This window comes from Cnephaeus nilssonii (assembly GCF_951640355.1).
Source record: "Cnephaeus nilssonii genome assembly, chromosome: 21".
NCBI lineage: Eukaryota > Metazoa > Chordata > Mammalia > Chiroptera > Vespertilionidae > Cnephaeus > Cnephaeus nilssonii.
Genome location: NC_137092.1, coordinates 34,792,489 through 34,808,201, shown reverse-complemented (window position 1 = coordinate 34,808,201; position 15,713 = coordinate 34,792,489). Strand labels below are relative to the sequence as shown.

The 15,713-nt window shown below is 48.3% G+C and overlaps 1 protein-coding gene across 1 annotated transcript; it reads right to left on the bottom strand.

Annotated features, from left to right (window-relative positions):
- Positions 1-1,667: 1,667 nt before the first annotated feature.
- CTSE (cathepsin E) lies at positions 1,668-13,624 on the bottom strand (the record flags this gene model as incomplete). Its single annotated transcript, XM_079761653.1, has 9 exons — positions 1,668-1,882; positions 3,782-3,880; positions 3,975-4,116; positions 4,942-5,064; positions 6,176-6,375; positions 11,068-11,186; positions 12,244-12,361; positions 12,793-12,949; positions 13,557-13,624. The coding sequence occupies 9 exons, from the start codon at positions 13,622-13,624 to the stop codon at positions 1,718-1,720; spliced, it is 1,191 nt and encodes a 396-aa protein (XP_079617779.1). The 3' UTR covers positions 1,668-1,717.
- Between the last annotated feature and the right edge of the window lie 2,089 nt (positions 13,625-15,713).

The following is a 15,713-nucleotide window of genomic DNA, read 5'->3' as shown; positions in this document are numbered from 1 at the left end:
GTCAGCTGGGGAGGGACCACAGGAGGGCTCCAGGGGGTGTCCGGCCCGTCTTGCTCAGTGCTGATCTGCCACACCCCAGCAGCAAGCTAACCTACCAATTGGAGCGTCTGCCCCCTGCTGGTCAGTGCATGTCATAGTGAGCAGTTGAGCGGCCTTAGCATATCATTAGCATATTATGCTTTGATTGGTTGAATGGAAACCAGACAACCGGACACTTAGCATATTAGGCTTTTATTATATAGGATTAGTTCAGTTGCATAGCATAGTGGTTAGACAACTATATACTTAATAAAGCATTTCCCCCTATATTTTCAGTACTTACCTGGCACCATGCATAGTTATGACAACATTATTGAGTATATTCCCTAAGCTGTACTTTACATCCCTGTGACTGTTTTGTAACTATCAATTTGTACTTCACCATTTTCGCCTAGGCCCCCAACTCTCCTCCCCTCTGGCAACCAGCACTCTATTCTCTGTGACTACGAGTAAAAGAGTTATTTTTATTTATTTTTAAGTTATTTTTAGAAAAGAATCCCAGCTAACAAATACAGGAGGGAAAACAGAATTAGAAAAATCCCTATTTTGTATTCCCCCTAATGACACTGTGGATCCAAACACTGATCATCAATGGCTGCAAAAACCTTGAGGTAAAATACCCAGAATAAAAGAAAATAAAGGGAAAAAATTTCAAATAATACCAAAGGGAAATTTGTCATAAATGGATGGATGAGGCTGAGAACTCTGGGACCCACTCACCATCCCTACCACTCCGACTAGAGAGATACCTGTCTCCTGATGGGTTACAGTGGGATGTGCCCAGCACCTTCTATGAAGTATTCTTGCCACAAAATCAGGCCCCTAGATCTAACTACCATTTTATAGGACAGATGAGTCCAGAGAACCACGTTACATGGCACCTCTGTATTTCAACCCGCAAAGTTCAGAATGTGGCAAACTCTACAGATGAAAAGAGACATAAGAGCCATCTCAAGTAAGTGTAATTTATGGACTTTCAAATCCTGATACAAACAAGTCAACTGCAAACATGACCAAACATTTATGAGACAATCAGAACCACTTGAACACTGACTGCACATTTAGGAAGTTAGAAGGATTTATGGATAAATCCTTGATGTGGTGACTTATGATGTGATGCTAAGAATTTGTTTCAAAATAATCCAGATATGTGGGGCTAGAGAGAGGAGTGGGTGGTGGTGCAAATAAAACAGTCCTGGCATGTGCAGGTGGAGTGTGCACAGGGTCCCCAGCGGCTGCTGGCTGCCGGCCGGGTACTCCCTCCCTTCCCCCATCCGGCCCCGCCCCCTGGTCCAACTCCCAGACAAACTCCCAGTCGAGGGGACAATTTGCATACTATGTTTTTATTATATAGGGTAATCTCTGCTTCTATACATAATGTCCATAATTGGAGACTTCCATAATAAAATGTTAGCCAAAAGCAATAAAAAGTTTGGGCATACAAATCAATCCTATCATGATGGTGGTAGAGGTGGTGATATATGGAAATGTGTGAACATGTGTGTGCGCGCGCACATGCGGTCTCAGCTGTGTTTATTCCTAATTGAAGTTGCCCCTCTGAACAAGTGCAATCTATTGGAAATGACTTTTTGACAGGTGTGAATAATGCCCCAACCTGACAGGCCCAGCTGGGTTTCCAAGGGGCGTTAGGCAGCAGGCACAGACACAAGGCCCCTCTTTAGGGGACGGCTGGGGCCAGCCCCACACGGTTATCCCCTCGGTCAAAGACAGAGTAAAACTGTCTAATGAAGACGTCGCCCAGGATCCAGAGGGGCCCGGCGGGAGGCTGGATGTCAAGGCCTTGAAAGCCACTGGAGCAGAAGTTCATTCCATCTACGAAGTCCTGGGGTTGGGAAGAAGAAGGTAAGTGACAGGGGAAGAAGGAAGGGGCACTGCCTTCAGCTACACTGTGTGGTGGTGGTGGCCACACCGGATGGCCTTAGACAGCTGCCTCGCAGTTTTGGTTGGTGGGTTCTTCCTCCTGCTTCATACACCTCTACCTATGCATTCGATAAAGTGTTTGATAGATGTGGGCCTGGGCTTCTAAGTTCTACAATTTTGAGAATTGTTCATCTGTTATACACTCCCACCCCCCAACACCATTTCACTATTGGGAAAACCAAAACCTTGATTCACGGCTGGAAGAGCAAAAGGTTTGGCATTAGAAGACTTTGACTTAAACTCTGGTTTCTTTAGTTTCTGGTGGAGCTTAAGTCAAATTTTTCAAGGGAGAGAAACTGCTTATAAATGGCTAGCCACTGCTATTTTCTTGTTCTGGAAAGAATCGCTTGAGTGGCTCCTACTAGGTGTAAGGCAAGTGGGCATCCCTTACTCCATGAGAAGAGTGTAACCTCCCCCAATCTTATTTTGTCAGTTTGGCAAAGAGTTGGGATCTAACAGACAGGGGTGGTCTTTCCAACAACCACTGGAAGTTTGAGGTTGCTGATGAGGGAGTGGGAAGATTTGCGGAGGGCTAGAGAGCCTTCTTGAGAGGACGGGGATAAGAATGCAAAGGTATCACAGCATCCGTGATGGGTTGAGGTGGCTCTGATGGAAATTTGCTGGCAGAAAAGGACAATGGCACCATACTGGGTACAGGAAAGGGCGTGGGGGTGAGCAGGGACTCACATAGGGTGAAGGTGGGAGGGGGGTGCTGGAGTGGTGAAGGGTGTGGAGACTGATGACTGTGGCAGTTGAAATGTCTAGCTTGTCCTCAGTGTGGTGTTCACAGTGGCAGCTGCAGAATTCCTTTGTTGGAGAAGATTAGGGGACTTGTCATGAAGCTGTGTTTTAAAGGAAGACATTTGTTTTCACTTTTACTATAACAGTAAAAGTGGCTTAGGGAAGGGGTTAATGGAGATCAAGGTGTGGGGGTAGGTAAATCCCTAAAACCCTCATTCTATCCCTTAGTTTCTCGATTATGGTGCAGTCACGTTGATGCTGTGGGTGACTCTTAGGCAAGGTCAGTGCATTAAAGTGTGTCACCAAAGAACTATGATACTGAAAATCTGGGCCAACTGTGTATGAGGTGGCCATGGATTTCCCAAACACCTGGGAGTTCCTTTTCTACCTCTCCCTTCACACTTACACATCTCCTGCACCAAGGCCTTCTCTGGTCTGAGGAGCATGTTAATCTGTATCTATATTAGAAGAGATATAACCTTATTCTGTACCTCCCACCCCAAGCATCTCATATCTAGAACCACTAACTCTCTGGGTCTCAATGTCCTGGTCTATAAAATGGGAAAATAGCATCCCCAGTCTGAGTTGGCGGTTGAGGTTAGTGACAATGTCAGAGAACCGCATTGAATGGCCTGCTCAGGTTTGCTGCTGCTTCGTGGCCGAGCAGGGAGTTAGAGAACCAGCCCAGTGGTCTTTCCACCGCACACAGGCAACTGCGTCCTTCCCCGAGGAAGTGCCACTTCAGTGCAGGGTTAGATGGGAGGGGACTTGGGATAGATGTGGCCTCTGAGTGCAGACAACTGTTTGAAAAGGGGAAGTGGCAGGTATCTGGGGAAGGCCCTGTGACTTGCAGAATGAGGAAACAGCCCTTTAATTCGTTTCTGCTATATTGTGAATATTTGTGTGTATGTACGTGTGTGTGTGTGTTTTTTTTAAATTGAATTTATTGGGGTGACACTGGTTAATAAAATGATACAGGTTTCAGGTGTACAATTCTATAACACATCATCTGTACACTGTATTGTGTGTTCACCACCCCAAGTGAGGAAACAGTTCTTACCAGCAGGGTGTAGGCAGTTGGTTGAAGAGTGTAGGGAACTCCATTGATGATGAAGGTGACATCCGGCATGACATTGAGATTGTCACACTCCACGGCATACTAAAACGCACCACAGAGGATCAGTTTAGAATCTCCCATCTCCCAAGAGAGGCCCACCTCCCTGCTCCCCACTCCCACCCAGACAGGCACTCACTTCTCCATCCACGGGCTCTGCCCCTATGGCCTTCTGCAGCTGCTTGATCTCATCTGAGGGGCCTGTGAGGAGGGAGGTCCCTGTGTCCACAATGGCCTGGCAGCCTTCTGAGCAGAACATCACGGCACCCCCGACCTGGATTCTGGGGGCAAAGGAAGCATCAGTCCCTCGCCTCTTCTCCTCTTGTCCCCTCTCTCCAGCCTCCAGCTCTCACTCCCTGCTGAGCTCTCTGATGCCTGAAGCACATGCCTGGCACATGGCTGGCACATGCCTGGCATCTTGCAGGAACTTATTCCTGGCTGAGTTGACACTTGAATTACGTTTCTTTGAATTCCTGCATTGTCTAATACAGTGCCAGGAAGGTGTCAGACATCCAGTCCCACGCCCCCAATTGCTCCATGCCCAGGTGCGTGTGTGGGGGGCGAGGGGGGGTGTGTGCTCAGTCAATGCTGCCACCTCCATGAAACCCTTGAGGGTTTCTTCAGATAGAAGCTGCCTTGCCCTGTCTGCTGGGCCACCTTGGTGGCACATCTCATGGAGCACTGATCATTGTCCTCTTTACATGCAGTTGCTTGTATGTGCGTCTCACCTTCTTTGCATCCTTTATGCAGGCACAATCTGAATCCAATTCACTTCTGCACCCATTTCAATCAGCCCTTGTCTGTGTGTTAATTTATGTTGCATGAACAAGAAGCAGCTGGTGGGGTGTTTGTATTTACCATGGGTTGACTTGAAGGTGCACCACTCCTACAAGGAAGGAAGCTGGTAGTCGGTCCCGCGTGCCTGTCACCCTGGTTACTGATGCTCCTTCCTGCACCTCTGCTCAGCACCTCCACGCCTCTAGCCTCACGCAGCCTCCTGGCATCCTCTCCCAGTGACCAGAACTTCCATTCAGGTCAATTTGGGTTGTGTCTGCTATGAGTTATGAGTTTTTCCCTCAACACCATACTCTGTGGAGGATACTCACGTGTCCAGTGCTATCTGCCAGTAGCCTTGCTTGGTGACCGGGACCCAGTTCAGACTCCCAGAGAAATGGGAGTGGTCATAGCCTCCGAAAATCAGCTCGCTCCCTGCACCATCTTCTGGGTCACTACAGGGAGAGAAAGGCAGGCTGCCAAGGAAGGGCCACTGGGAAACCCTGGGAATGAGCTCCCGCCTCGTGGTCTGATCACTCCCACCAAGTACCTAGACAGGCAGAAATGCAAGTTCGGGCTTTGAGACCAGGGCTTCCAATGACTGTGAGTCGGTTAGTCTGGACTTTTTGAGCAAAAGAAGAGAGACCGCTCTGCCCAATGATTTGTGAATGAACCACAACCCTGGTTATGACCCCTGACCCGGAATCAAACCCATAACCCTTCAGTGCTTGGGACAACACTCCAAACAACTGAGCCACCCCAGCCTAGGCCCATCTTAATAATTTTAAGTGTACAGCTTAGTCGTGTTAAGTATATCCACTCCGTTGTGCAACCAGTCTATAGAACCTTTCATCCTAAAAAACCAAAAGTTTACAGCCATTCAATAACTTCCCATTTCCCCCTTCCTCAGTCTCTGGCAACCACCATTCTACTATCTATTTCTATGAATGTGACCACTCCAGGTGCTTCCTATAAGTGAAATTATACAAGGGGTCCTTTTGTGACAGGCTTAGTTCACTTAGCATAAGGTCCTCAAGATGTATCCCTGTAGTGGCATGTGTTAAACCGTCTTTCCTTTTGAAGGCTGAATGTATTCTATTATATGTATATATCACATTTGCTTATCCATCCACGAACATGTGATTATTTTATTATCAGCTTATTGTACATTTTTTCCTGCTTCCCCCACTGGGATTAAGCTTCTTGATGACAGGGACTGTCTTTCTAGCGTCACTGTATTCCCAGTGCCTAGCATTGTGCTCAGCACATACGAAGGGCTTGGGAAGTATTTATTCACTGCATAAAGGAATGTCTAATTCCAGGTGTTCCTTAAATTAGTCCAGCGTGCTACAGTTTACAGAGTGCTTTTCACAACGACTTTCTGAGGCAAATCCCATTTTCTCAATAGTCAGAGAGGTTAAGGGTTTTGCCCAAAATCACACAGCTGGACTAACAAGAGATCCAGCCCCGGTGTGTAACTGCCACACCACATGATCTTTCCGCGGCACCGTGATGTCTCCCTGGAGCTATAACTGACCTCAGCCTGGCAGGCGTGACGGGCCTTACCTACTCATGTAGACAGAAAACATGGGTACGTCCACCAGGTTCTGGGCCATCATGTTGTCGAACACCGGAGTCACCCCTCCAACAGCCAAGGAGGGGTATCCCAGGCCCAGAATGCCGTCAAACTCTGCGTTCACAAAGGTCTGGCCAGGCTCTGTGACACTCTCTCCAAATTGCTGGCCGACCACAGTCAGCCCTTCCACCTGACGGGAGAAAGCCCAGAGGAAATTTGCCCAGGAGATCTTTGGCAAAGGGCCTCCGGTCCCCAGATTCTCCTCTCTCCTGAAGCTAATTCTTCTTTGACTCAACTCTTCTTCATTAAATGGGCACGACGATTTTTGCCATAGTCCCACTCAATGTTTAAATGTAAACCCTTTTTGTCGAAGTATAATACAGAAATCGGAAGTGTGCAGTTCAGTGAATGTTCACAAACTGTACTCACCCATGTGAGCAAGCTCCCAAACTGAGAAATAGGACTTTGCAATCCCCATGAGCCCTCCCCCACCCCCCACCCCCCATGCACCCTGCCAACTATCACACCTTTCCTCACAAGTGACCAGTCTCCTGGTTTCTAACAGCATGTATTGGCGTTGCTTATTTTTGAATTTTATATAAATGGAGTCATACAGTAGGAATTCTTTGGTGGCTGGCTTCTGTCACCCAGCATTACGCTTGTTGCATGCTGTTTTAATTTGTTCATTGTCTTTGTATTACACAGTATGAATATGCCATCAGTATGTATGCATTCTACCATGAGGCATTTTTGGGTTGCTTCCTGTACTTGACTATTGCTAATAATGCAGCTTGTACTTGTCTTTGGGTGAGCATGTGTACATATTTCTGTTGGATATATGTTTGGGAGTAAAATTGTTAGATAATAGAGTATGCGTAAATACTGACAGAATTGAATAAATATTGACAGAATTTTCCAAAGTGATTTGTACCAATTGATGTTTTCAGTACCAATATTTTGAGAGTTCCAGTTGCCAGTAGCTCCATATCTTCACCAACACTAGATGTTGCCTTCTTTTCCTTCTCAGTCTTCTAGTGGATATGCGGCGGGTACATTTGGTTTTAATTTGTATTTCCTGACGACTAATGACATTGGATATCTCCTTTTGTGAAGTAGGTTGTCTGCATTTTTCTTATTGATTGGAATCAAGTCCTTTGTTGGATGGAGATATTAGAAACATCTCTGGACTGTGGCTGGTGTTTTTACCCTCTAATGGTCTTTTTTGATGAACAGAAGATATGTATTTCAATATAGTCAAATTTATCAATCTTTTTCTTTTTAATTAGTGGGTTTTGTAACTACAGTCCCCTCTAGACATATGTGGTGGGCTCACAGGAGGCCAAATAGTTGTCCCTGGGCAAACATAATTGCCTGTGATCTCCAGAGGCACACAGAATAAATGCCAGGCACCAGCCTCTGCCAACCCCTGGGGGTCAGAGACTGGCATTCTAAAGAAACTCAGAAAGTCTTGCCTACCTTAAGGTCATAAAGATATTTTTCTATGTTTTCTTTTAAAAGCTTTATTGTTTTACTTTTCCCATTTATATCTATAGTCTATGAGAAGTTCTTTGATGTGTAAGGTAGGAGTCATTCTTTTTTTTTTTTTTTTTTTTTTTACTATATGGATATCCAGATGACCTAGTACCACTTAATAACTACACCATCATTTCCTCCACTGCAGTATCCTGTTCAATGTAGGTCAGGTGACTGTGTGAGTAGTCTCTGAATTTTCTATTCTGTTCTATTTTTCTATTTGCCTATCCTGTGTCAATATTACATATCTAAATTACTATATATTCATAATGTCTTATACTTGGTAGTATTTTTCTTCATCTAGACTGTATTACATATTCATATAAATGTTAGAATTAGCTTGTCAATTTCTAATAAAAATTGCTCTTATTTTGATTGACAAAAAATTGACTTATTTAAAATACTGAGTCATAAGCATGGTTTATCTTCAATTTATATAGATCTTTCTTAATTTCACTCAGTAATATTTTCTAGTTCTTAGAGTAGAGATCTTGCACATTGTTTTTGTTAAATTTACTTGTAGGTATTCGGTGTTTTTGATGTTATTGTAAAACATCATGATATTATGAAGTGATCCTTTTGTGTGTGTGTGTGTGTGTGTGTGTGTGTGTGTTATTGATTTCAGAGAGGAAGGGAGAGGAGAGAGAGATAGAAACATCAATGATGAGAGAGAATCATTGGTCGGCTGCTTCCTGCACACCCCACACTGGGGATCGAGCCTACAACCCAGGTATGTGACGTTGGCCGGAATCTAACCCAGAACCCTTCAGTCTGCAGGCCGATGCTCTATCCACTGAGTCAAACCAACTAGGACAAGTTTTCTTTCTTTATCAATTATCTGGGAGAATTTGTGTAAGGTTGGTGCTATTTCTTCCTTAAATGTTTGGAAGATTTTACCACTGAGGTTACTTGGGCCTGAAGTTTTCTTTGTGGAGAGGTTTTTAATAACAGTCAATATTTAAATAGATATTGGCGTATTCACATTTTCTATGTTTTTCTTGTGTCAGTTTTATCATGCTGTATTTCTCAAGGCATTTGCCATTTTTTAAGAAAATTGTCAAGTTTATCAATATAAAATTATTCTTGATATCCTGTTATCATTTTAATGTTTTCAGGCTCTTTATTAATACATTAGTTTTCATTTCTAATATTAAGTTGTATTTTCTCTCAGTTTTTTAATTAATTTTGCTAGAGGTTTACGAATTTTATTAATCTTTGCCAAGAGTTAATTCTTGGCTTTGTTGATTTTCTCTATTGTATGACTTTTCTGTTTGATTGACATCCATCCCATTCTTCTATTTATTTCCTTCCTTCATTCTTTAGGTTTGATTTGTTGTTGTTTGTGGTTTGCTTGTTTTCTTATTCTTTATTGCTTAAAGTAGATGCTTAGATGGTTGATTTTCAGCTTTTTCTAATATATACATTTTAGGCTATAATTGTCTCATAAGGATTGCATTAGCTGCATCCACGATTGTTAGCACGTCCTTGCTTATCTGTATCAGAGAAGCAGAGCCCTTAGGAGCTACATACACAAAGGACTGTGTTCTAGACAGCTGACCGTATGCCATTGCAGGTGCTGGTTAAATGGTATACAGTAGGAATTCGCTCTGTCCTGGTGTTGCAGACTGAAGTCTACAGTTTGGCAGTCCGTAAGGGAAGACAGATGTCAGGTGGGAGAAGAGTGAATTGGAACTTCGAGGTTGAGGGTGGACTAGAACCCACATTGTTCTCTCACTGCCTCTAAGCCTCAATGACTGGGTGTCCTGTAGCTCTAGCTGACACTGTCTCTTACGGAGTTAAACGTGCAGCTGAGCTGGGAGCCAGGAGACCTGAAGGAGGAACCAAGGGAAGCTGGAGTTGCTGTGGGCTTGGCTGTTGCCCCACACCACCCAGCGGGCCAGCAGATCAGCAGCGAGCCAAAGGATACAATTCCCTTCCCATGCCCTCTTCTGCCTCCCAGAGGTAATTATGATGATCAGTTAGGAATGTGATGTAGCCTTCTGAGCAGTCATTTGTACTTTTACGTATGTTCTAATAGGAAATACAGTGCGTTGTTTTATCTGTATGTGGTATTTTTTACATAGACGCTGTGTTTCCTGCTCTTGGCATTTTTTCCCCCACTCCATATGTCCTACTCCCACCCACTTTAAAGGGATGTTGATGGAGCCTGAGCCCTGTGGCAGGACCCCCCAGAACTGTAACAGTGCTCATCAGGAGTGGGTCAGCCTCTATTTCCCCAAAGGCCTGGGCGTATACAATAGTCCCCCCTTTCCACAGGGTGAACATTCCAAAACTCCCAGGGGATGCCTGAAACTAAGGATAATACTGAACCCTATATATGCTGTTTTTTCCCTATATGTACCTATAATAAAGTTTAATTTCTAAATTAGGCACTGTAAGAGATTAACAATAGCTAATAATAAAATAGAACAAAACAATACACTAGTAAAAGGTACTTAAAGTGATCTCTCTCTCTTTGATAACTGGTCTGATAACTGAGTTGTCTACTAAGTGGTTAATGAGCAGAGAGCGCTTACAGTGTGGATACGCTGGACAAAAGAACAATCCACATCCCGCGTGGGACAGAGTGAAGTGATGCAAGACTTCATCCTGTTCCTCAGATCAGCGGGCAATTTGAAACTTAGGAATTGTTTATTTCTGGAATGTTTTATTTAATATTTCCAGGCTGTGGTAGGCTGAGGATAACTACAACCACAGAAAGCGAAACCGTGGAAAAGCGGGGACTACTGCGCTTGTGCCCATAAACCTGGGTAGGGCAGGACCAGGGCTCCCCTGGCTCTCTGTCCCCACCTTGGTCAGGTTCCCACAGTTCTGGGACCCACAGGACCTTTGGTCAATGGGAGTTTAAGGAGCAGCTCACGAGCTCAGCATTGAATTCAGGGCTGACCTTGGACTTGGATTCTGCCTTGTCTCTATGATTGGACTCCCAGCCCCTACCTTGTTGCCTTATTTCAGTAACTGAGTTCCCACCATCTGCCCCACCTTGGACATCTTCCTTCAAGATGGAGGCCTGGTCTTGTCTCCTTGGTGCCCTGAGGCCATTGGTCCCGTTGTGAACCCTGCTCTCGGCCCTGTGCCCTGTGTCCTGCAGGAATCCCCGCCCACCCCCCTGCTGCCTCTCTAGGACCTAGCACATTGCTCAGACTGGCCCACAACTGGCCGCATCTCAGGCCTGGCCAGGCCTCCCCCTTCCCTGGAAACCAGCTCCAGCTCCTTGCTTCCACCTCTTCCTGTGGCAGATCTGAAACTGCTCCCCTAAGAGCTCGGAACGGTGTTCTGTCTCCCAAGTTCCTGACCAAGAGAAGGAACATGAAGGAATTATACTCACGGAGACCTGGTCGGCTCCGATGACTCCGGACAAGCTCCCCGTCCCATACTGAATGAAGAAGTGGCTCCCTGGGGCACTGTATGTGCTGGACTGGGAAGGGCTGAACCTGGGGTGTGTCTCTGGAAAGCAAAGGTGCCGCTCCTGCCTGGGCCATCAGCCCGCTGCCTTCATCCCTGCCCCACACCCTAGGGTGCAGAGTTGCTTCCCTAACTTCCACCCAACCAGCAGCTCCTTTCTCGCTCTGCCTCAGCCTTCCTTGCCACCGCTCCTTTCTTCTGTCCACGGGGCAGTGGGAACCACATCTCCCTCACTGACCAGCCTGAGGACGCAGTGATGAGCAGGCGCACCTGGAAAGGTTGGCCATGTCCCTCCCTAGTGACCCCTACATTCCCCTCTAGACATACGCGGTGGGCTAACAGGAGGCCAAATAGTTGTCCCTGGGCAAACATAATTGCCTGCGAGCTCCTGTGGCACACAGAATAAATGCCAGCCATCAGCCTCTTCCAACCACTGGGGGTCAGAGACTGGCTTTCTAAAGAAACTCAGGATAAACACTGGCCATTCCAGGAAGTTGCTCCCAACATCTTATACAACCCATGGACACCTTGAGTGTTGCCTGCGGCATCATCTGTCAATGTTGTCCTACATGGACTGAGACGCCTTTCCTTAGCTCTTCCTTTTCCAGTTTTCACAAAGACCTCTGAGTGACCTCTGGCCAAATGGGTCCACCACCCCATTGTCCCACCAGCCCCTCTCTGTTATGCTGGGAGCGAGGTCACCAGGTATCCTGGATGCAGGTGAACAGTCTACACTGGAACCTGACCACCTACCTGCCCAGAAAGAGCCACTGCAATGGAACTGTCCCCCACATTCCTTGAGGTGTTCCAAGGGGAGTATTCAAAAATTTGTAATTTTTTTTGGTGGTGGAGTTTCCCCCTGCTGATTCTGGTCAGTATGGAAGTTGCTAGCTTGGATAGCAATCAATTTTAACTTTCTTCCTGACCCAGCCCTGTTTCTGCTGAAGGCCGTCCCAGGGCAGAGGCAGAGAAGAAGAGGGGAGGCTGGTGTGCAGGGATGGCCAGTGACAGGAACCCAACCCCTTCCCCCAGGGTGCCAGGCTCCAGATCCCAGGCCTGGCCTTCAGCCATTCCCTGTGGGGGCTCCTGGACCACTTACTGCAGGCCGGGCTGGTGCAGTACACAGAGGGGACCCAGAGGTTGGAGGAGCCGGTATCAAAGATGACGGTGAAGTTCTGCGGTGGGGAGCCAATGGAGATGGTGCCAAAGTACTCCATCTGCAGGCCAGGGTGGGAAGGGAGCCGGCTGTGGGTGCTGGGGAGGGGGAGGGACCCAGGGGGAGCTCTGTGGGCAGGGCCTGGGCCAGCACAGACCGGAGCTGAGAGACCTGGGAAGTGGCCATCAGAGGTAGACGGCAGAGGAAGGGCGGAGAGGGAGGAAATCTAACCACTATCCTGATTCTCATTATGATGACAATCATTGGGAGCAAGGCAGGGGAGGCTTGCCCTGCTCCTCCCTTTCCTCCCACAGAGGTCCACACATTCAGGTGCCCTGGGGCTTATTCAGCCAAGTCCACGGGGACCCGGGCATCAGTCCATATGGGTCATCCCAGAGGAGAAATCCGCACTGCCTCAATGCTGCTGCCCACTCGCCATGCCAGGCCGAGTCCCCTCTCCCCCCTCCCAGCCTTTGCCCCAGGAGGCCTCACATCCAAGTAGTTGACCAGGGGCTCGTTGACACTCTGGTCCATCGTGCAGGACTCGGTGAACTGGATCATGTCCAGGTTCTGGGATTTCCAGAACTCGGAGAGCTGGCCCCGTGCTCGCAGCTTCTTTCGGAGGGACTGCCCCCTCCTGAGGGGCACCCTGAGGACAAAGCCCCTCGTGAGGAAGAGATGCATTCCTGCCTCTCTCTGACTCCCCTCCCCCCCCCCCCATCTCCCCAGAGGTTAATTGGGGAGTTACACGGGAGGGGGTCTGCAAGGGAGTGTGCCAGGATTTGGCCAGGATCAGGGCCCCTCTGCCCCAGCCTGCCCAGCCTCCTGTAGACCCTCAGACCCTTAGACTTGAGAGACGGGCTCTTGGAGGTCAGGGGCGATGGGGCTGTGGGATGGTCTGCACGTCTACATGAACACCATGAGGGGCTGACTCAAAGGGACAGAAAAACCCTGGGGGCAGTGGCCGGCCCCTTGGGGAAGTGCTCAGGTCCTCTGAGCTGCACAGTCCTGCTCTTTCCAGCGTGAGAAGGTCCCTGGGGCTCAGGCAGGCAGCTCCGTCAGAGGTGGAGGCCCAGGAGTGGCTTGTGCTGGGCTGGAGACTCTGGCTAACACAAGGTGGCCGCTTGGTAAACCTTTCCTGAGCCCTCAGTTTCTTCTCCTTCCTGTTTCCCCATCAGCTTTCCTCTCCGGGGGGAGCCCTCAGCTTGAGTCAGGGCCCTGCCCCCTCTGGACACAGTGCTGGGATGTGGCCTCACCTGTGCAGGCGGCCCGGGGCCTGCGCCAAGTCCGGGAGCACCAGCAGCAAAAGAAGAAGCGTTTTCATGGTACAGCCAGCAGCTTCTTTCTCGCTCTGCTCGGCCTTCCCTCCACTTCTCCTTTCTTCTGTGCCACGGGGCAGTGGGACCAAATCTCCCGCATGCAGACCCGCCCAGCCCAGCCTGAGGACACAATGATAAGGCCCCTGCAGTCGATAGCCAGGCCCAGAGCAAACACAGCGTTTGTCACGGGCATTCCCCCTCCACCCCTCGGCTCCTTTCACTCCTGGGGGTGGGGAGGGGATCTGGGGTGGGACTTGGGAATCTGTGCACCCAGATTCTAAGGCTAAGAGGATTGTCCACGGCTCAGCATCTCCTAGAATCTGGCACCCTCCCTGTCCCAGGAAGCCCTGTATTAATTAATTGAGGGAGCACCTTGCCCCCGGACACGTGGGAACCACCTACTGTTAGTTACCATGAGTCTGTCTGAAGACTCCCAAGGGGTGGAAGCTGAGTTGTCACATGTGGAGCACGACTCCAACTCATATATATTTTTTTTAATCCTCACCCGAGGATATTTTTTTCATTGTTTTTTTTTTAGAGAGTGTGGAAGGGCGGGGGGAGGGGGAGGGGGAGGGAGAGAGAGGCAGATGGGGGGGGGGGGGGAGAGAGAGAGAGAGAGAGAGAGAGAGAGAGAGAGAGAGAGAGAGAAACATCAATGTGAGAGAGACACATTGATTGGTTGCCTCCCACATACACCCCGACCAGGGCCAGAGATGCAATCTGCAACCCAGGTATGTGCCTTTGATCAGGAATGAAGCCCACAACCCTTTGGTGGGCCGGCCAACACTCTAACCACTTGGCTGCACCAGCCAGGGCTCTAACTCAGCATTAATCGGTTTGTTTTGTCTGTATTTCCTGTTCTCTCCTCAGCCCCTTAGGAGCCCCAATGGCAGTTTACTCCCCCCAGCCCACTTTGAAACAGAAATCAGCACCCCCAAAGCCCCTGGAATGGGAAGATTTGGCAGTGGGTTGTGGAGCCAGTTTTTTTGATCCCAAGGACTTGATGAATCCAGGGCTGTAGGGTAGGGGGAGGTTCAGAGGAGAAAACGGAGGCAGCCCTCAAGGGCCAGAGAGGTGCTGGGGGTGAGGGGTTCTGGAGCAGGTGCCTGGATTAGTTTACTCAGACTGCCATGCAAAGGATCACAGACCGGGTGGCTTAAACAACAGAAATTTATTTCCTCATGATTCTGGAAGCTAGAACTCCAAGATCAAGGTGCCGGCAGGGATGGTTTCTCTTGAGGCCTCTCTCCTTGGCTTGTAGATGGCCACCATCTCCTCCCTGTGTCCTCACATGGTCTTCCCTCTGGGTGTGTCTGTGTCCAAATGTCCTCTTCTTATAAGGACACCAGTTATATTGACTAGGATCCACACATAGGACCTCATTTAACCTTAATCACCTCTTTAAAGGTCTCATCTCCAAACACAGTCACATTCTGAAGTCCTGGGGGTTAGGACTTCGATCGGTAAAATTTGGGGGACACAGTTCAGCAGCAGCAGCATCCTGTCTGTCAGTGGAACTTAGGGGGCGGGGGAGGCAGGGCTCAGCATTTCGCTATCCCAGCATGTGAGGCCCCTCAGCATGTGCTTATCTCTGTGGACATCCCACCTACCACACAGAGGGTGGGCTTTATTTCCCCGAGTGGAGATAGAGGGCATCTTCCTCTAACCCTGACATGCCTAAACGAGGGCTGCAGAGGCCATCACTGCTGTCACACGTGACAATACTTTCGAGCTCTGGGTTGGAGGTCGGGACCTGGTTGAGATCAGCTCTGCTTTCCATCTCCGAAGCCCAAGAAACAGATAGGGTTTGGAACTAAGTTGAATCCTGCCTTGGGCTCTAAATGTTAAAAAGACATCAAAAGAGCTTGGGGCATAGCCCAAATCCTTGACCCCTGACCCTAGGGAAGAAAGCCTCTTTGGCATTTGCCCACTTACAAGGAGTCCTTCTCTTTGACCTTTTGTTGGGGAGACTGTCTGCACCCAAGAGGGCAGTGTGAGCCACAGGTGGCTGGAAGTCGAACTAACTCATTTTAGCACTAAGCTCTGCCATGGTTTGCCCAACCAATAGGTACCTTAATTTCTTCATTTGTCAAA